The sequence below is a fragment of the Pan troglodytes genome, chromosome 14, assembly GCF_028858775.2.
Source record: "Pan troglodytes isolate AG18354 chromosome 14, NHGRI_mPanTro3-v2.0_pri, whole genome shotgun sequence".
NCBI classification, from domain to species: Eukaryota; Metazoa; Chordata; class Mammalia; order Primates; family Hominidae; genus Pan; species Pan troglodytes.
In genome coordinates, this window is record NC_072412.2 from 20,622,730 (window position 1) to 20,645,452 (window position 22,723).

Consider the following 22,723-nt stretch of genomic DNA (forward strand, 5'->3'; position numbering starts at 1 on the left):
GGCCGAGGCGGGTGGATCACCTGAGGTCAGGAGTTTGAGACCAGCCTGGCCAACATGGTGAAACCCTGTCTCTACTAAAAATACAAAAATTAGCCAAGTATGGTGGCACACGGCTGTAGTCCCAGCTACTTGGGAGGCTGAGGCAGGAGAATCACTTCAATCCGGGACGCTGAGGTTGCAGTGAGCCGAGATCATGCCATTGCACTCCAGCCTGGGTGACAAAAGCAAAACTCTGTCTCAAAAACAAACAAACAAAAAGTGTGTGTGTATGTGTGTGTATATATATATATGACAAAAGAAAGATTTTATCCATTTGTACTTTATACTAAAACATAGCATGAGGTATGGACCTGATTTTACTCTTAGAAAAGATGTATCCAATTGTCCCATCTTTTCCTCTGTAATTTGATGTGCTATTTTTACAATATTCTAAATTTCTTTAATTAGTCTATTTCTGGACATTATATACTGTTCCATTAGTCAATACATCTGTCCATGCACCATACCACACAGTTTAAAAAAAAAAAAGAGAGAGAGACTATTTTTTAGAGTAGTTTTAAGTTCACAGCAAAATTGGGCAGAAAGTAGAAAGTTCCTCATATACTTCCTGCCCCCACAGTTTTAATTATAAGGCTTTTTGGTTTAAAATCTGGGGGATTTCCCCTACTTATTGTTCTTAATTTTTCAGAGATTTCCTGGTTGCTTATTCTTTCTTATTTTTCCATAAGACCTCTGGTATCAACTTGTCTAGCACCCGAAACAAAAAAATGTTTACTGGGATTAGAATTCATTTATATATTAATTGGGGGAGAACTGGCATCTTTGTAATGCTGAATTATTCTGTCTATGAACATAAAGTATGAAATGTCTTTCCATTTGTTCAAGTCACATTTTGGGTCTTTTAAGAATGTTTTCCTCTTGTGAATGTGACATTTTTCTTGTTTTTTTTTCTAAGGTATTTTCTCTTTTTGATGCTACTGGATATGGACAGTTCTCTTCCACTCTGTTTTCTTTTCTTTTCTTTTTTTTTTTTGAGACGGAGTCTAGCACTGTCACCCAGGCTGGAGTGCAGTGGCGCGATCTCCACTTACTGCAAGCTCCGCCTCCTGGGTTCACGCCATTCTCTTGACTCAGCCTCCCAAGTAGCTGGGACTACAGGCGCCCGCCACCACGCCCGGCTTTTTTTTTTTTTTGTATTTTTAGTAGAGACAGGGTTTCACCGTGCTAGCCAGGATGGTCTTGATCTCCTGACCTCGTGATCCGCCCACCTCAGCCTCCCAAAGTGCTGGGATACAGGCATGAGCCACCACGCCCAGCCCTCTTCCACTATATTTTCAAACTAAATTATTGTATATATAAAAAGTATTGAGTTTTGTTGCTAATTTTTTTATTCTGCCGTTTTACTCAATTCTTTTTGTCTGGGTTTCTGTTGTTATTCTCTTGGCTTTTCAACATACACTATCAGATAATCTGCACACAGAAATAGTTTTCCCTCTTCCAAAGTCTCATGCTCCTGATTATCTTCTCTTGAATGAATGTGGTAATTAATTCCGTCAATACAATGTTACCAAGTAACAGACATAGTAGGTATCATTATTCCTGGTTTTATAGTGGAATATTATCAAGCATTTTGTGTGTACATAAATTTTGTTTACGTTAGGTATCATAAATTTTGTTTACGTTGTTTACGTTATGTATCCCTATTTTATTGTTTATCAAGAATGGATGTGTTGGACTTTTCAAATTCCTTTTTGGTATATATGGAAATAATGATTTTTCTTACTAGATGCATTAAGATGGTGAATTATAATAATGAATCTCAGCCTAGCTTGTATATCTATCATTTTTTCCTCCAATCCTTTTACCTTTCCCTTTATCGTGATTTCAGGTTCTTGGCTTTTTCCATTTCTATCCTCTATGCCTTTACTGTATCTTCAATCACATCTGTTCACCTTTGGGCATCTTGTAGTTTAGTCTTCATTTCTGATACTGTCTTATTTCCCATTTCTTTCCTGAGTTTGAACAGCTCTTATTTCAGATCTTCCTGCTCGCTGACTGTTTTTATTGAGTTTTAAAAACTTTTGACGTGGCCGGGCACGGTGACTCATGCCCGTAATCCCAGCACTTAGGGAGGCCAAGGTGGGTGGATCACTTGGGGTCAGGAGTTCAAGACCAGCCTGGCCAACATGGTGAAACCCTGTCCCTACTAAAAATACAAAAATTAGCTGGGTGTGGTGGCATGCGCTTATAATCCCAGCTACTCAGGAGGCTGAGGCACAAGAATTGCTCGAACCCGGGAAGCAGAGATTACAGTGAGCCGAGATCACACCACTGGACTCCAGCCTGGGTGACAGAGCGAGACTCTATCTCAAAAAAAAAAAAAAAAACTTTTGACTTGGAGTTTCTTTTATTCAGCAGATATTTATTTATATTTATGTCTGGATACTGAATTAGTTCTCTTCTTTGTTGCCTTTTAATGTATTTTCATCTACTGAAAACACTGATTCTCATTTTTTGAATCAGAGAAATCTACATGGATGCTGTTTTAATTATTGTTCATGCTGAGTTACACTGATTTTCATGGACCATCCACAGCAAGAAACCCTCTGGGGCAAAAGAGCTTGCTTAATTTCTTATTTCTACCAGTGCCTTCTTCTGTTACTTCAATGAAGTACAGTTTATTTGCTAGATGGACAGTGCATTTATTTATCCTCTATCGCTTTGATACTCTTGGTTTCAGCTGTATCCTTCCAGCTATTTCCTTCTTTCTCTTTACTATTAAATATTAATACTTCATGGGACACTTTCAACTTCCAAGGTGCTACCTTCTCCCCTAGGAGTGGTGTTTTTTTTTAAGGCTGCCATCTCAAGTCATAAACACTTTTCCAAGTCCCTTTTCTTTTGCATTCTCAGTTGCTATGCTCTGATCCACCAGATTACAGACCTGTTTTCAGTATTTCCCACTCGGGATAGGGTTCTCATCTTCTGAGGATGAACAAAGAGCCTGTTATCCTCTGCAGAGTCCCTTACTCTTAGTTCTGATACAGTCACCAGAGTTCACCTAGCTATTCTTAGATGACTATTTCCCCACTCACATATAAACTGTGGTTTCAAAAATTCTCTATGTCCTAGCTATGCCATAGGCCCAGGTTATATAGTTGATTTTATTTGCTCTTACTAATCTGTATGGGTTTTAGAAGGATATGTGGAAAGGTCTGAATTGAGGAACTAAGTCAACTTCTCAAGTTATAAACTGAAGAAAAATATGCATCTCCTTTGTAGAGTTATTGTAAAGATCAAAAGATATAGACAGACCACTTAATTACTTAGCGCATTAAATGCATGAATAGTAAGGATAATTATTACTATTTCCTGGGGTCCTTCAATATTGTTCAGAAGGATTTAAAATATTATCTGCCAACACTCATTTTTCTAGAACTTCCACATGTAGCTATAGATAACATCATCTTATGATTAGTCTGTGTTCTAAAATTTTGGCTGCGTGTGGTGGCTCACACCTGTAATTCCTGCAGTTAGGGAGGCCAAGGCAGGAGGACCACCTGACGTCAGGAGTCAGCCTGGCCAACATGGTGAGACCCCATCTCTACTAAAAATACAAAAATTAGCCAGGTGTGGTGGCGTGTGCCTATAGTCCCAGCTACTTGGGAGGCTGAGGCAGGAGAATTGCTTGAACCTGGGAGGTGGGGGTTGCAGGGAGCTGAGATTGTGCCACTGCACTCTACCCTGGGCAACAGAGCGAGACTCTGTCTCAAAAAAATTAGTAAATAAATAAGTAAAATTTTGTTGTTAGAACCAGGAATACCTCACCTCCCTGGTTTCACGTTAAGGCTTTAGGCTTTAAACAGACTGCCTGGAAGTCACAGAAGGTTACTTGTTTATTATGTACATCAACATAGAAACTAGTTGGAGAGATAAATTGGTGTGCTAAAGAAATGACTCCCAAATCCAAGTCCATGACCCAGGCCACAGTAAAACAAGAAACATAAGCAAAAGGGAGAGAATTTTTCATAAACTGCAATAATTTAAAAGCACTGAAGTCTTCATTCAGATTATGTCTCATACTTTGATATTAGAATATCCTTTTATAAAATGATAGTGATAATAAAGGGTACTTTCAAAAAATACATTATATATGATAAAATTAGTAAATTTATGTTGTTCTACTAAATTAAATTATTCGTATTGGGCCATAAACCCAAGAAATAAGGATACATCTGAAATAGTTATAAATACAAACAGCCAGTAAATCAGCCTTCTCTACGTGAAAGTTAGTAGGTATATCCATCCCCTACCGTTTTATGATCTTTTTCCTCCAAACTGCTCTTGATAGGTACTGTTATACCAAATGTCACCTGTATAAAAATATAGGGCTGGGCACAGTGGCTCATGTCTTCAATCCCAGCACTCTGGGAGGCTGAGGTGGGAGGACTGCTTGAGCTTAGGAGTTGGAGACCAGCCCTGGCAACATAGCAAGACCTCGTCTCTATAAAAATTACAAAAATTGGCCGGCCATGGTGTTATGCGCCTGTAGTCCCAGCTACTCAGGAGGCTAAGGTGGAAGGATTGCTTGAGTCTGGGAGATTGAGGATGCAGTGAGCCGTGGTCATGCCAAATGCACTCCAGCCTGGGCAACACAGTGAGACCCTGTCTCAAAACACATACACACACACACACACACACACGTTTTACATGTATGTTTTATATATTTATATATATATATATGGGAGAGGTTTTGTCTTATTTGCATTACATGCCCCAAACACAAGATTTGACTAGTTATAACAAATATAATGAAAGGCCTGCAAATAGAGCTTATAAATTATTAAATATTTTAATGGACAAATGTATAATGGAAAGGGCAAAACTTATAGAGTTACACAGATGTGGATTTGAGCTTTGGTTTTATGTATCAATTGTATGGCCTCAAAAGAGATCTTTAACCTATGAGTCTTTGTTTTTAATCCACAAAATAATGCTAATAATCTCTCTCCAATAGAGTTAGAATTAAAAAAGACCTAACATAAGTGAACTGCCTCAGACTATATGTCAGACACACAACGGGCATACAATAAACAATAATAACAATAGCTATTATAATTAACATTTCCTCCTGACAATTCAAGACAGTTTCCTCACCTGCCTAATGAACAGGCTATCTGAAATCCAGAAGCAACTTTAAGATTATCAATAATACCGATTATCAATAATTGCAAGTTGTCTACTATATGAAAACATTCCAATTCTCCCTCTTCTACTAGCATGGGAATTGGCGGCTACACAATCAATTCACTCATTCAACAAATATCTATTGAGAACATATTATACCAGACCCTATTTTAGGTTCTGGAAATACAGCAGTGAATATACGACTCTGGAGAGAAACAAAAATAACTGTATGTCAAGTAATAATAGGCGCTATGAGGGGGGAAAAATGCAGGGTGAGGAGACAGTAAAAGACGAAGTACTTCTTTTACAGAGGGTAGTCAGGAATGCCTCTCTGATAGGTGACTACCTGAACAGCGATCTAGACGAAGTGAGAGCTAGCCATGCGGAAATCTGGGAGGAAAGCATTCCAGGCAGAAGGAACAGGAAGTTCAAGGGTCCTCAGGTGGCCTGACAGATGAAAAGAAAGGTGGCCTGTTGGCTGAAGCAGAATGAGCAAAGGAAGAAATTAGGTCAGAAGCAGTGGCAGGCCACAGCATCTAGAGCCTTATATATTTTCAACTTTGAATTTCATTTTAAGCAAAGTGGAAAGCCATCAGAGGGTGCTGAGCAGAGGAGTAATAATCATGACTTGTATTTTTTTAGCAGATTCATTAGCTCTTCGGGGGATAAGGGAAGAATATGCTGTAAGGGGAAAATATGAAAGTCTATTAAGAGGCTATGTATTGCATAAGGAAAAAATCAGTATAATCTCAAACCCAGCATTAATATTTTGGTGTATTTGGTATTATTTCCTTCAGATGCTGAGGATATCCTTTTCATGCAATTAGTTTTAAAAGCTTCCCAGAAGACTTCACATTTAATAAGTTTGTGTTTGTTTTTATATGCTGTTGAATTAGTATGTCCATAAAAATTAATTCTTCCTATGATTCCAATGAGTGGTTCAAAGTTTACGATAGTAAAATGCATTGGGAAAGCCAAAATAGAGATGTTTTAAAACCAAATTTTTTTAAAATTTTATTTTAAAGACCTATGGATCTCTATTTAAGGGAATCTATTCTCCATAAAACTAGTCACCTTTATTCTTTATTATATCAGTCATTTAAGTGTAATGCCCATCTGTTCAAGTATATGTTCTACATATTTGAGCAGTATCTAAATGTGTTGCTTATATGCTTACAGGAATAGTGTCAGGTATTAATCTTAAAATCCCACATGGTGATGATGTGGAGGGCTCCCTCCCTTAGACAACACACCCTCCCACACCTCTGTCTATAGAAAATAGATTTCTTAAGCTAGAGATAAAATTAGAGGAAGAGTGGAAAGGAAATTATGTCAGAGAAGTAATGAAGTAATGAATACATAATGCCTTAAAGGCCATGGTAAGGCTTTTAGATATCTTGCTGAGCAAGAAAGGACGCCAGTCAAGATCTTGAGAATAGGAGTAACAAACTGGTATTAATTTGAAAAAGACCATTCTGACTGCTTCCTGGAGAATACATGGAATAAAGGTGGGGGTGGAGCACAGGAAGAGACAGGTTTACAAGGATACTACAATATAGGTGATAATGTGGCATTAACAACCCACCCTAAAACTTAGTTACTTTAAACAACCACTGTTCATTATTTCCTGCAATTGTGTGGGCCAGCAGTTTGGGCTATGATCAGCTGGAATGTTTTTCTACTAATAGCAGTCATCAGGCAGCTCGAATGGGGTGGGAGTCTAAAATCGCCTTGTTCACACATTAGGGGTTCTGGCTTCTCTTGGCTGGGCCTCTTCTCCATGTGGTCTCTCACTCAGCAGTCTAGTCTGGACTCCTTACATGATGACCAGAATGTCCCAAAAGAGCTAAGGCAGAAGATGTCTTGAGGCCTAAGTTCCAGAACTCACATATCTACCACATTCTACTGGCCAAAGCAAGTACAAGGCCAGCCCAGATTCAATGGGTGGTAAACAGACTATTTCTTGATGGAAGATGGTACAAATTATTATTATTATTATACTTTTTTTTTTTTTTTTTTGGAGACAGAGTCTCACTCTGTCGCCCAGGCTGGAGAGCAGTGACATGATCTCAGCTCACTGCAACCTCTGCCTCCAGGGTTCAAGCGATTCTCCTACCTCAGCCTCCTGAGTACCTGGGATTACAGGTGTGTGCTAATTTTTGTATTTTTAGTAGAGATGGGGTTTTGCCATGTTGATGAAGCTGGTCTCGAACTCCTGACCTCACGTGATCTGCCCACCTCGGCCTCCCAAAACGCTGGGATTACAGGCGTGAGCCACTGCACCCAGATGGTGCAAATTATTATAGTCACGTTTTTCAATCTATTACACTAAGCAGAGATCATGGTGGTTTAAAGGAGTATAACAGTTGCAGTAGTAGTGGTGAGAAGCAGCTGGATTTTATACATTTAATGACAGAACAAGCTGATTATCCAGATGTAGAATGACTTTTCAACCCAAGAAGTAGAAGGATACAACTGTCATTTACTGAGCTATTAGGAGCAGCAGGTTCAAGGGAGAAAAAAAAAGGAAATCAAGAGTTTTGTCTACAATGCCTATTAGATCTCCAAGCAGAGATGTCAAGTAAACAGATTAGAGTCCGGAATTCAGCATACTACTACTTCTCTGCCGGAAAGGGAGTGGGCAGAGAGGCAGCCAGGCTTTTACTTGCATGACTAGGACATAAGGTTCTTCTGAACAGTCTGACTTGGTTTCTAGGTTGTCCAGCATCTTTCTCTTCCACATTTCTTGTCTTTCGAGAAAGCAGGGAAGCCCCAGAGAAGGTTGAGTTTATGTGGGGAAATAAAACAGATCCTTTTTTTTCATTTGATTTTAGGTGGGTTTTTAAATATATATATTTACAGAGCTCTCTCAGACCAGTATGCTATCTGGTAGCACAGAAAATAATACCAGGACAGATTAACTCACTAGTAGTCATGAGAAAAAAAACTTTTTCTTCAAAAATAACAAAAAGTAAAAGAGAAGGCTAAGGTAACTGCAGAATTCAAATAAATAGGTCTTCTGGCCACTGTATCTTTCAAAGGCAAGTTATCTAGAAAATTACTACACTCTCGCATCTGAAAATAGATGTGAAATGATAAAATTAATAAAAAGGTGTTTTTTTTTTTTTTGGAGACAGGGTCTCACTCTGTAACTCAGGCTGGAGTGCAGTGGTGTGATCATAGCTCACTGCAGCCTCGAAATCCTGGGCTCAAGTAATCCTCCTGCTTCAGCCTCCCAAGTAGCTGGGACTACAGGTGGGTACCACCATGCCTGGCTAATTTTTTATTTTATTTTTTAAAGGGTATTGCTATGTTGCCCAAACTGCCCTTGAATTCCTGGCTTCAAGCAATCCTCCCACTTGGGCTTCCCAAAGTACTGAAATTATAGGCATGAATCACCATGCCTGGCCAAAAGTTTTTTGTTTTTAATTCTAATTCACATTTAACTTTTCCTATAAGTATGCCAACCACTGAGGATAACATTTAGGGAAATAGGTTTTCTAAACCATGTCGGCATAATTTCAAAGAATCACTGTTTCATAACCCAAAACAAAGACTGTATGTAGGACCAATAAGCCATTTCACGTAGCCTTTACCACTAAAGATTGTGAAATACATGTTTTGTAACTATAATTAGTATTATTATTCTAGATGTTTGTGTGTCCTAACATTCAAACATGATTCAAGTGAGTTTACAAGAGTATGATTCAATTCAATTCAAGTTATATTAATTTAAAGTCTACTAGCACTAGGCTCTAATGGATACAAGAACAAACAGGACCCAATTATACTATAAGTCTTGTAAGCAGGATTATTCAGGTACATAAATAAATATAAGAAAGTGCATACTTTTAATTTATATTCTAATTCAATGTACAAATGATGTGAGGAGGCTTACTAGAAATATATTCCTAAATAAAACTGTGAATATGTTTTGAAAACAGAAAAATACAAATTAGGATGTGAAGTGAAGAGTAGAGGAGAAATACTGATACATAATACACAGATGAACCTCAAAAACATTATGCTATGCAAAATACACCTGACAAAAAAGACCACTTATTGGCCGGGCACGGTGGCTCACACCTGTAACCCCAGCACTTTGGGAGGCTGAGGCAGGTGGATCACCTGAGGTCAGGAGTTCAAGACTAGCCTGGCCAACATGGTGAAACCCTGTCTCTACTAAAAATACAAAAAAAAATTAGCAGGGCATGGCGGCACACACCTGTAGTCCCAACTACTTGAGAGGCTGAGGCAGGAGAATCGTTTGAACTCAGGAGGCGGAGGTTGCAGTGAGCCGAGATCACACTATTGCACTCCACCCTGGGCAACAAGAGTGAAGTTCCATCTCCAAAAAAAAAAACAAAAAAAACACTTATTGTATGATTCCATTTATTTTTTTCCCTTTTTAAATTTTTCTTGGTTTTTATGCTAATCTTCTCTGTACTCTTCCAATTTTAGTATATGTGTTGCAAGCATGTATTATTCCAGTTATATGGGATGTTCAGAAAAGGCATTTGGAGACAACATGGATTAGTGGTTGCCTTGGGCTGGGGGTGGGAAGAAGGATTAACTGTAAATGGGCATGAGGGATCTTAATGTGGCGACAGAAATTTTCAAAAAACGGATTGTTGTGATGACTGCAAAACTTGGCAAATTTACTAAAAATAACTGCATTGTACATCTTAAATTAGTGAATTTTATGACATGCAAACTATGTCTCGATCAAGTTGTCTTTAAAAACTAAAGGCAAAATTAAAACTTTTACAAACATACAAAAACTGAAATGATTCAGTCCAGCTGACTTGCACTACAATAAACGTTAAAAGAGGCCCTTCAGGCAGAAGGAAATGACACTAGATGGATTTATAAAAAGGAATGAAGAGAACTAGAAATGGTAACTATAGGAATAAATATATATATTTTGGGTTTTTTAAACCTAAATCTTTAAAAACTATTAATATAATCAACTGTTTAAACATAGTAGCAATACAGTGTGAGGTTTACAACATATAAAATGCACCATAATAGCATAAAGGCCAAGATGGAAGAGATAGAAGTATACTTTTATAAGGTATTATATATGAAACAGTACGTAACTTGAAGGTAGACTGTGATAACTCAAAGACACATGTTATAAGCCCTAAAGCAATCAATAAAGTAACAAAAAGAATTACTAGTAATAAGCCAATACGGAGATAAAATAGAGTCATTTTTAAAAATCAAAATTAAAAAAAATTGTAAAGATCAATTAATTCAAAAGAAGGTCAAACAAGGAGAAAATGGAACAAAGAAGAGGACGGACAATAAAACAAAAGAGCAAATGATAGACTTAAGCCTATATCAATAATCACATTAAATGTAGATGGTCAAAACCCCCTATTAAAAGGCAGAGATTTTCAGGTTGGATTTTAAAAGACCCAAATATATGCTCTTTACGAGAATTACAATTTAAATATAAGACATATACACATTAAAAGGACAGAGAAAGATACACCATGATCACAATAATTAAAAGAAAGATTAGTGCCCATGTTAATATCCGCCAAAGCAGATTTCAGAGTAAACAATATCACCAGGGGTAATAAAGTCACTTCATAATGTTAAATGAGCCAACTGGTCAATGGGATATCGCAATCCTAAATGTTTTATGCACCTAATTACACAGATGTAAAATACATGAGGCAAAAACTGATAGAACTACAAGGAGAAATAAATCACAATTATAGTTATACCTCTCTTAATAATTGAGAGAACAAACAGGAAAGCAAGAAAATAGAGGACTTGAATAACACTACCAACTTGCCTTAACTGACATTTATGGAGCATTATGACATAACAGAATACTCCACCCAGCAACAAACAGCACAATACATTGCTGAGTACAGACATATTTTTCGTAAGCACACATGGAACACAGCTCAGAGAGACCACATTCTGGGCTATAAAACAAGCCTGAATACATTTTAAAGGATTTAAGTCATACAAAGTATGTTCTCTGACCACAAGGAAATTTGAAATCAATAAGAGAAAGATATCTGGAAAACCCCCAAATAAATGGAAACTAAATCCATGGGGTCAAAGATCAAACCAAAAGTGAAATTGGAAAATAATTTGAATTTTGAAGGGTGGAAGCTGCAGTGAGCCGAGATTGCGCCACTGCACTCCAGCCTGGGCAACAGAGCAAAACTGTCTTAAAACAAAACAAAATAAAAGGATTTGTTTGTTCTTTGGGAAAGGGTCTTGCTCTGTAACCCAGGCTGGAGTGCAATGGCACAATCATGGCTCAACGCAGCCTTGAACTCCTGGGCTCATGGTATCCTCCCGTCTCAGCCTCCTGAGTAGGTTGGACTTCAGACACAAGCCACCATGCCCATCTAATTTTTTGTATTTTTTGTAGAGATGGAGTTTTGGCAGGCATGGTGGCTCACACCCGTAATCCCAGCACTTTGGGAGGCCGAGGTGGGTGGATCGCTTGAGGTCAGGAGTTGAAGACCACCCTGGCCAACATGGCAAAACCCCATCTCTACTAAAAATACAAAAATTAGCCGGGCGTGGTGGCACATGCCTATAATCCCAGCTACTCAAGAGGCTGAGGCAGGAGAATTGCTTGAACCCAGGAGGAGGAGGTTGCAGTGAGCCAAGATCGCCACATTGCACTCAAGCTTGGGCAACAAAATGAGACTCCATCTCAAAACAAAAACAAAAACAAACAAACAAAAAGATGAGGTTTCATCAAGCCTCCCAAAGTGCTGGTAGTACAGAGGTGAGCCACTGTGCCCAGCCCAAGAAAATAATTTGAATTGAATGACAACCACAACACAACATATCAAAATTGATAGAATAAAACTAAAGCAGTATTTGGAGGTAAATTTATAGGACTACCTACCTAAGAAAGGGCTCAAATCAATGACCTTGGTTTCCACATTAATCTAGAAAAAGAGCATATTAAACCCAAAGTAAAAGAAAGGAAATAGTAAAGATCAGACAGGAAAACAACAAAACAGAAAAATCAATGAAATAGAAAACTAGTTCTTTCAAGATCAATAAAATACTTCAGAATCAACTGTGTCAAGCTAGCGTGTGCAATGATAGTGCTTAAGTTATTTATCTTAATCTGTCTCTAAATTTGAAGAAGTTATGCAGGAGACACAAGGAAATATTTAATACAGACTCAAAGGTTAGAGTCCACTCCACAAATTTGTCTGAAAAAAATATAAAAGGTATACCTGTCCTTGAACAAACAACATAGCTCTTTTGTTTGTTTGTTGGTTGGTTTGTTGGTTCGTTTTTGAGACAGAGTCTCGCTCTGTCACCCAGGCTGGAGTGCAAGGGTGCAATCTCTGCTCACTGCAAGCTCCGCCTCCCAGGTTCATGCCATTCTCCTGCCTCAGCCTCCCGAGTAGCTGGGACTACAGGCACCCGCCACCACACTCGGCTAATTTTTTGTATTTTTAGAGAGATGGGGTTTCACCGCGTTAGCCAGGATGGTTTCGATCTCCTGACCTCGTGATCCGCCCGCCTCGGCCTCCCAAAGCGCTGGGATTACAGGTGTGAGCCACCACGCCTGGCCAACATAGCTCTTTTGAGCAATAGTTTCATCAGAAGTAAAGGGACTGAATGAGATTATCTTTAAAATCTCTTTAAGTTCTAAGATTCTCTACATGCCAAAGAAGAGGTACACATCCACTAACAACTCAAGATGACCTGAACAACAAGATATTCTGATAAAACCTTGGGAACCAGAATTAGCACTTTCCTCAAAAATAACCACCTTGACCAAAGAGAAGAAGTTATTCAATCCATTCGTACTTTAAATATCAACCCTGGGGAAAAAAATCACAGGAGAATTTCAGTCTAATTTAAAATCAAGGACCAATATTACTAATTACTTAATCTTTGCTTCTCAGCTTATCACTCCTGTGAGATGGCCGTTTTACATGCATTACCCTCTTCCTCAATTTTGTCCTCAGTATTACTCCCAGTGAAGTGGGGTGTGTGTGTGTGTGTGTGTGTGTTTGTGTGTCTAATTACACAATTAGCAAGTTACAGAGGGTAAGATGGAATGAGGGCCTCTTGGTAATCAACAATTTGTTCAACTTACAGCCAACTGTGGGCCAGGTATTTTTATTGTCTGAGATATTTAGGAATCTTCTGCAGCTGCCTTTTAGGAGAAAAGTACTTTATATAAATATATCATATACAGGACTGAAATCTGCCCTGAGTGTCCAGATCTGGACACCAAATAGATTAGTCATTAATTGTATAGTGGTTAACAGCATGGGCTTTGGAGCCAAACCCCTTGAATTCCAATTCTTACCATGCTACTTACTGGCTCTATGACCATGGACAAATTACTTAACCTTATGGGGATCATTATTAAGATTAAATGAATTAATACATACATGTAAAGATATAATTATGATCTTCTCCTCCTAGTTTGATAAAGAATACCAGAATCTAAGAATATCCTATAGGCTGGGCACAATGCCTTATGCCTGTAATCCCAGCACTTTGGGAGGCCAAGGCAGGTGGATTGCCTGAGGTCAGGAGTTCGAGACCAGCCTGACCAACATGGTGAAACTCCCGTCTCTACTAAAAATACAAAAAAAATTAGCTGGGCGTGGTGGCGGGCACCTGTAATCCCAGCTACTTGGGAGGCTGAGGCAGGAGAGTCACTTGAACCCGGGAGGCAGAGGTTGCAGTCAGCCAAGATCGCACCATTGCACTCCATCCTGGGCAACAAGAGTGAAACTCCGGCTCAAAAAATACAAATATAAATAAAAAGAATATCCTATAAAAGTATTAAAACAGCACTTTTAAGTAAAACTCACACTTCCCTCCATTTAAGTCCTCCTGTAAAGTAATATATCTATACATATTTCAGTGGGAGGGTCAGTACTTATGAAAACAAATACATACAAGTAGTTTAAAGGATAGTTTTAATATGAGTAAATGCACTTTTATGCTCAACTATTTTATACTCCAGTGACATTGCAGACCTGCCAAATTCTCTCTAGTTAAAATGAGATAACTCAGAAGTTAATACAGCCTCTACATAAGACCTTTCACCACCAAATATTTTAAGATTCTGCCAAGCATCAGGCCATAGTTGTAGAATGTTTTAACTTAATGAAATTGTAGGGTATAATCTCTACAGAATGGGCCTCAAGCCTAACTAAGTGATCTCCAAAAATATGCCAACCTCTTAATCCCCCCACACCATTATGGACCAAACAATTACAGTTCCATTGACCCTCATAGCTCACTGAAGTTATATGAAAGAACGGAAAGATGTGGGTCACATTCCAATAATCAATTGTGTGACCTAACCAAAAGGACCTATTCGCTCAGTCTCACGTCCTCCACCTGTAGAGATACCTATGCTGTGACATACTGAAAGAATTAAAGGAGAGGGTGAATGAAATGTCCCCTCTATGCCCACTAGCACATGGCACTTCTCAATTCATGTTCATTTCTCCTTCTTTATTTGAAGTGGTGAAAGAAATCAGAAGCAATTTAAGACTTTTCACAGCACTGTTTGATCTCATTTCTTAATATTTTTGACAAAAACCATCTACAGGTTAAGCTGTGGAATCTCAACATAAATGCACATTTTTAGTGTTCCTTCAGCTTTAATTCAAAACCACTACGGGAATTAAAATATGGTAGGAATAATCTTCTGGCAGAATAGGAATGATATAACTTTTGGAATAAATGCCCACTTCAGAGTAAATAAGAAGATAAAGGAGGTATCATCATACGTTGATGAGAATCCTATGATCACTATCACTTTCTGGAAGTAGCTCCCAGAAATATTAAAATCTAGTAATTTTAATCGACTCAAACATCATTTTTAGTAAACATTCTGGTATCCAAAAGGATGAGACTAAACAATGATATTGAAAAGATTAATATTATTTGGAAATGTATTCCACAACTAATTTATTCTGGGCCTACCTGCAGGGATAGTCGTCCCAAAATTAAACGTTCTATAGGTACAAAGTAATTTTAAGACTGGATGTTTTAATTTCAAAACTTATAAATTTTCCGAGCCAAAGCATTCTCTTCCATGTATAGAACTAGGGTTTTAACCAAATACTTGGTTGAAAGCTGTACAAATCCAAACATAATTGAAGTCTTGATTCTGCCACTTTCAAGAGTGGGTGGTACAGATTCTTCTCATTCGTAACATTAGTTTCTAGCTGATGTGGTTCGTTATTCAAAGAACACTTAACAGTCCTTCATAAAATGGTAGATTCAGTCTAAGGACTAAGGGTAGAACATTCTGGAATAACAATAACGTTTACAAACACCACTTACCATTTGGTCCTAGGTTTTCATAAAAAATTGATATAGGCAGCAGATGTATACAGAACAACCTAGTTGAGGCCAGTTTAAGTGTAAAATACCCACATACTCAAAGCCTAAGAACAATTTACTTAAGACAAAACAATCTTGGAGAAATTGCCCAATATCACAAATATAGCAGTCACCCCTAAACAGTGTTTTTGATTAATGACAACCAATTTCCTTCAATCTTAAAGGCAACCAATTCAAGCCAGTAGGTTAAATCCTTGAAGTATACTGCAATGCTACTCCTTTTTTCCAGGGAATCAGATGAGAATTTTGTGCTAAGAACTAATCAGGGAAATGGAAGTAACGAAAGTAACACGCCAAAATATGAGTATAAGAAATATAAGCCTCCTTAATAATCAGCCAAGAAAAAGATAATCAGGTTATGTCTCCTCCCACCCATTCTTTCTGTCTTAACCTTTTGTAAAAGCCGGCTGGATTCAGAGTAGAAATAAATGAATTTTACAATGAGTCGAGTACCACCAAAAATCAAAAGTGGGAGCTTACTCGTCCTCCAGGTCTGACCCGCCTCCAGCCCGAGGCCACGAAAAGACACACCTCCCTTCCCCCAACCCGCCACAGCCGGCTCTACAGGTAACAGGCGTTTCTTCTCGCGCAGTTTGAACAAAAACAATCCAGAAGGAACAGATTTGGTTTTTTTTAAAAAAATGAACAAAAGCCAAAAAAGCCACAAACACAACCTAAACCTTCTAAGAAGCTCGACTACTCCCGTTCTGCACGTTCCTTCCCAGAAGGATGCAGACCCCGGGTGTCGGCGGGAACCAGGAAGCTCTTGGGGCCTCCCTGGGCCAGACCTGCACCCGGGAAGCCGCCGCAAGGCTTCAGGAGCCCCAGGTCGCCCGAAGGCCGCGCCGCAGGATTGAACAAAGCGGCGGGTGCAGCAACCTCGGCGCTTCCGAGCGCGTTCGGGGCCGGACGCCCGGCGTCCGGCGCTGGCTCCAGAAAGGCGGCGGGTGTGGGGCGCAGAGGCCTATCTCGCGCCCTAGCCGCGGCCCGCGCCCCGCCGCAGTCCCCGGGGACGGTACTCACACACGCAAAGCTCCACCACGTACGCGTAGTAGGACCAGACGACCACGAAGGTGATGAAGAGCACCGGCACCCAGCCCACGACGCGCTGGCAGCAGCGCCACAGCGTCCAGGGCGCCATGTTCCGCTGGCGGCTGCCGAGCCCCGCGTCCCACCGTTCTGGGGAGCGCGGGAGCCCCGGCGACGGCGACTCGGACGCTCCAGGCGGCTGCTGGTCCAGCTCCTCCGCCTCGGAGGCAGGACTTGTGGGAGCAAAAGTCCGAGGCGCCGCCGGGACTCCTCCCGTCCCGGCGCCCGGCCAGGCCCCGCCCCCACCCCACATCCCGTCGCCCCCCTCCCCCCGCTTCCGTCCCCGCCAGCCCGCCCGCCCGCCGCGGGCCGCGGGCCGCCCCCGGTCTCCGCGTCGTTGGGGCGGGGTTTCCGCGGCCGGGGAGGCGGTGAGGGGGCGGGGGCGAAGCTCGGGACCGCCCATGGGGCGTGGCGGGGCTGGATGCGGACAGGCTGGGCGGACGCGGGAGGCCGGGGAAGGAGAGGCGAAAAACACGCCTTTGATGGATGAGAGGGACAGGGGATAGCTTTTGTGGATCGAGACTCATTGGGGGAGGGAGACTATGGAAATGATTTCTTAGCTGATTTGTGGATCTTGGCCCTCTCTGTGTACAGAACTCGCTCCACTGGGGTTCCTGGGACATTGAGTAGTTGGGGCACTATTTCAAACATGACAAGGCCATTCCCCACTCAGTGTGCGAAGAATGCACATTGTTAGAAGGCTCCTCCTGTGATTTTTACGTTCGTCCATCTTGGCGGAACCCCTCCCTTTCTTGAAGATGGAACGGTAGATAGCTGTAATTTCGGGTAGAAGCCATGTAGGGTCCATCAGTTTGATTCGTAACCCAAATTTAAGATTGAGTAGCGAGAAGGAAAGGGCATGTAAATGACCCTCTCCTTGCCCCGCAAACGACTACGGAAATTTAAAGAATTTATTTACAACTAGAGTTTGCTAAGCAATGACGATAATCATATAGAACCCAGAAGCATCACTGTGAAGACTTCACATTGCAAGGTCAGACGCATTAGAAGGGATTCCAGACCGCAATCTTCATACCAGTTCCTGCTACTAGCGTTCAGTTTTGGTTAGAATGAATTTTTGTGTTTGTTTTTTGAAACAGGGTCTTCTCGCTCTGTCGCCCAAGCTGGAGTGCAGTGGCACGACCTGGGCTCATTCAAGCCTCGACCTCCCGGCTAAAGCACTCCTCCTGCTTCAGCCTGCAGAGTAGCAGGGACTACAGGCCCACCACCATGCTCAGCTGATGTTTGTATTTTGTGTAAAAACTAGGTTTCGCCCTGTTGCCATGCTGGCCCTGAACTCCAAGGCTCAAGGAATCCCAACCCCTCTCCGCCTCCACCTCCCAAAGAAGTGCTGAGATTACAGGTGTGAGCCACCACGACCGGCCTACACTGAGCTTTAAATTAGCTACTGCTCACTAAAGTCTCCATGAAGAAGACGTCACCCTTTGCAGTGTCAGAGAAATGTAGTAAAAGCGAGTAATTATTTAATCACTGCACACTGCTGCTTGAGTAATAAAGCATGTATAAAAGATTCTGTTCTCCCCGATTTTGTGCCTTAAAAGTCATATTAGTTAGTGGCCTAGTTGACAGTAGGTTCAGGTTCAAGTTCAACTAGTTTTCCAGAGAGGCTGCTTAGGAGGGTTAGACCTCAACATAGAATTCGGATGGACATGGAAGAACATAAAGCCGTTTCTCCTCTATGTCATCTCTACGTACCAAAACCATGCTGCTAGAGCTCAGCACAAAGCCATGTCCTTTACAAGCTCCAGGGCTGCTAGAAATGATCTTTCATGACATTTTGTTTATAACCTAACTATAAAACTGTCAAATTCGTTTCCTAGGGTGACTATAACAAAGTACCACAAAACTGGGGAATAATAGAAATTGGTTGTCTCACAGTTTAGGAGGGTAGGTGTCCCAAATCAAAGTGTTGGCAAGGATATTGGATATGGTTTGGATGTTTGTCCCCTCCAGATCCCATGTTGAAATGTGATCCCAATGTTGGAGGTGGGACCTGGTGGGAGGTATTGGATCATGAGGGTGGATCCCTCATGAATGGTTTAGTGCCATCCCCTTGGATGAGGGGTTCTTTCTCTAGTAGTTCACATGAGATCTGGTTATTTAAAAGAGCCTGATCCTTCCCCCACTCTCTCTCTTGCCCCCTCTCTTGCCATGTGACACGCTGGCTCCCCTTTGCCTTCTGCCGAGAAGACAGAAGTCTATCTCTGTGGTCCTGTGTCTTCAGAGATAAGGATGTTCCTTTATCTGGGTAGAGGGAGGGCACCTCTTGAATAACAGTCTTAGGTCTGCCTTCAGGGGAAGGCCTGAGACGCTTTTGCTAGTGCTATGGCCTGCTTTAGGGGAGAAGAGCGAGAGGAAGGTGAGAGGGACCTTCCTGTTGCTGTTGTCTCCAATGTTGTCTCCAACTGATGATTGGAAGCTTCTTGAGGCCTCACCAGAAGCATATGCTGACCCCATATTTTCTGTACAGCCTGGAGAGCTGTGGGCCAATTAATCTGCTTTTCTTTATAAATTACCCAGTCTCAGGTATTCCTTTATATCAGTGCAAGAATGGCCTAACACAGCCATATGCCCTCTGAAACTTGTAGGGGAGAATTCTTCTTTGCTTCTTCCTAGCCTTTGGTGGTGGCCATTAGTCCATGGCATCCCTTGACCTGCAGTGGCATCACCCCAATATCTACCGCTACCCTCAGGTGGCATTCTCCTTTCCTGTCTCTCCCCTTATATTGGGTTAAGGGCCTACCCTACTCTAGTATGGCCTCATCTTAACTAATTACATCTACAACAGGCCCACTTCCAAATAAGACCACATTCTTTTTTTTTTTTTTTTTTTCGGTAGAGTCTTGCTCTGTCACCCAGGTTGGAGTGCAGTCACGTGATCTTGGCTCACTGCAACCTCCACCTCCCAGCTTCAAGTGATTCTCATGCCTCAGCCTCCCGAGTAGCTGGGATTACAGGCATGCACCACCACGTGAGGCCTGTATTTTGTATTTTTAGTAGAGATGGGGTTTCCCCATGTTGGCCAGGCTGGTCTCAAACTTTTGGAGTCAAGTGATTTGCCTGCCTCGGCCTTCCAAAGTGCTGAGATTACAGGCCTAAGCCACCTCGCTCAGCCAGTAGTTTTGATACTCATTGAAATGTGTGATCTTGCCTACTACCTTGTAAGGTTCTAGAAGGTAGAAAGTATTTCTTGCACATCCACAGTGACTTGCAGTAGGAAATATTTAGTAAGAAATTGTTGAACGAATATTTAAAGTTTTCTATTGTTATCCAGTTACTCCTCCTAACTTCTGGCATTGCCAACCAGATCACATTAGCTTGTGATTTCTTTTTTTTCTTTTTCTTTCTTTTGTTTTTTGAGACAGAGTCTCACTGTGTTGCCAGGCTGGAGTGCAGTGGCGCGATCTCAGCTCCCTGCAACCTCCGACTCCCTGGTTCAAGTGATTCTCCTGCCTCAGCCTCCCCAGTAGCTGGGATTACAGGCACACACAACCACGCCCAGCTAATTTTTTGTATTTTTTGTGAGCCACCGTGCCTGGCCAGTTTCTGATTTCTAAATGACTGCCACATATTCTAAGGTGATTTATGTGGGATCTAGAGAATATTTCTGATCTATGTCCTTGTACAATAAGGACAGACACATTTTTGAGGAGGCAATATTTTTATTATTTTGGACTCTTTCTGTCATAAATGGTTACAGACATGAATTAATGTTCTTTGCTTGTGAGCAATAGAAGCCAGTGTCTTAAACCCCTTCCTTCCATTTCCATGTTGGGCTTGTGATTTCACTCCATCTTTGCTACTGGTTTTGACAACAGGGAATCATTTAAAGACTTTAGGCAGTGTAGTGACGTGAGCAGAATTACATTTTATAACAATCACTCTGGCTGTGGTAGGAAGAACAGATTGGAGGGAGGAAAGTCTAGAGGCAAGGAAACCAGTTGGGAGGCTGTTGCAGTCGTAGAGGCAAGAGATGATGCTAGCCTGACCTTGATTTGTGGCAGTGGAGAAGGTGATAAGAAAGCTACTTAGGGCTGGGCGCGATGGCTCACTCCTGTGGTCCCAGCACTTTGGGAGGCCACAGTGGGCAGATCACCAGGTCAGGAATTTGAGACCAGCCTGTCTAACATAGTAAAACCCCATCTCTACTAAAAATACAAAAAAAAAAAAAAAAAATTAGCTGGGCATGGTGGTGGGGCGCCTATAATCCCAGCTGCTCCATAGGCTGAGGCAGGAGAATTGCTTGAGCCTGGGAGGTGGAAGTTGCAGTGAGCTGGGATCACGCCATTGCACTCCAACCTGGGTAACAGAGCAAGACTCTCTCCAAAAAAAAACAAGGAAGCTACTTAGGACTTCAGGCCAGCTTTGATGTACCCACTGTACTCCAAAACATAGCAATGGTAGATAGAAAACAAAAGACAAAGTCAGCCTCAAACCCTCATCCCCAACCTCTATCCCTTTCCATTCTCTAACAAAAGAGAATTGTGCTGATTGATCTCTAGGATAATGGCTTTTCATGGAGACTGGAGGACACCATGCAGCTCCCCAACCTGGAAGTAAACCAAGCTGCCAACTAGCCTGGGGACTAGATCTGTGATTTCCCCATTATAACCACCATCCAGGAACCTGAAAATACCATTTTAAGTTCTAGTTCTGGACTGAGAGCTGGGGAAGAATGAGGGCAAGTAGAGGCAGCTATGAAACGATTAGACAGGGTTTATGGAAACCATGTACATATAAATGTGGAAAGAGTGAAGAAGAAAATACAAACAATTCACTAGTTCAAAATTAAACCACAATTTCAAAACACATGAAGAGATCTAATACTGAAAAAGGATGCAAATAAAAATCAACAATCAGAACTAGAGTTCACTCAAAATAAAATTAATTATATGAAGCAGTCTGATGAAAAAAAATTTTAAAAACAGTATTCAGCATGCATGTACAAAGAAGTAAATGAAGGAATATCTTCCATTTGAAAATTGCACAAAATTTGGAAACAAAATAATAGACAAAAATGGGAAAAGAACAGGTAGATTTGGCCGGGCGCAGTGGCTCATGTCTATAATCCCAGCACTTTGGGAGGCCGAGGTGGGTGGATCACGAGGTCAGGAGTTCAAGACCAGCCTGGCCAAGATGGTGAAATCCCGTCTCCACTAAAAATACAAAAATTAGCCGGGCATGGTGGCGGGCACCTGTCATCCCAGCTACTCGGGAGGCTGAGGCAGTAGAATTGCTTGAACCTGGGAGGCGGAGGTTGCAGTGAGCTGAGAGTGCACCGCTGCACACCAGCCTGGGCGACAGAGCGGGACTCCGTCTAAGAAAAAAACAAAAAGCAAACAAACAAAAAACAACAGGTAGATTTGAAAAATAATAATTACAAGTCTTTGAAATAGAAAATATTGCTGTCAAATTTAAAACTTAATAGACAGAATAAAATTCCAATCTGGACATTGTGGAAGAGGGACTTGGCACACAAGGTCCTGGGTCTTGCTTCCTGCAGCAGTGAGCTGAATCTTACAGTGCAGCCCTTTGAATATGTCAACTCATCCAAGTGGCGGAGGGGTGGGCTGGAATATATGAAAAAACATAGGCTGGGCACGGTGGCACACACCTGTAATCCCAGCACTATGGGAGGCCGAGGCAGGTGGATCACCTGAGGTCAGGAGTTCAAAAGCAGCCTGGCCAACATGGCAAAACCCCGTCTCTACTAAAAATACAAAAAATTAGCTGGGCGCCTGTAATCCCAGCTACTCAGGAGGCTGAGGCAGGAGAGTTGCTTGAACCCATGGGGTGGAGATTGCAGTAAGCCAAGATCGCGCAACTGCACTCCAGTTTGGGTGACAGAGTGAGACTCTGTCTCAAAAAAAAAAAAAAAAGACAAACCCATAAAACCATGTTTTTGTCTTTCTACTGATGGGGTTCAGGACATGTTACCCCAATATATGGCACCTTGGCATTTAAGGGAACAACCAAAACAAGAAGGTGTCTCTGACCCATCCTTCCCTCCTAAAGCAGGCCATAAAAGGATTCTCTGAAGTAG

General features: G+C 41.3%; 1 protein-coding gene across 37 annotated transcripts in view; it reads right to left on the bottom strand.

Annotated features, from left to right (window-relative positions):
• The window catches only part of ZDHHC20 (zinc finger DHHC-type palmitoyltransferase 20), an 84,860-nt gene extending 67,942 nt beyond the window's left edge, over positions 1-16,918 (bottom strand). For 16 of the 37 annotated variants that reach the window (XR_010150372.1, XR_010150370.1, XR_010150366.1 and 13 more), the window contains exon 1: positions 16,594-16,901. Coding sequence is in view for 11 of the 37 variants with exons in the window: in XM_063791927.1 (XP_063647997.1) it covers positions 16,594-16,711 (118 nt within the window). In the remaining 26 variants the exon portion in view is untranslated. Of the gene's footprint in view, positions 1-12,076; positions 12,120-16,593 lie in introns of all 37 variants that reach the window. The other 21 variants (XR_010150355.1, XR_010150359.1, XR_010150358.1 and 18 more) reach the window with 10 other exon arrangements.
• Positions 16,919-22,723: the final 5,805 nt, after the last annotated feature.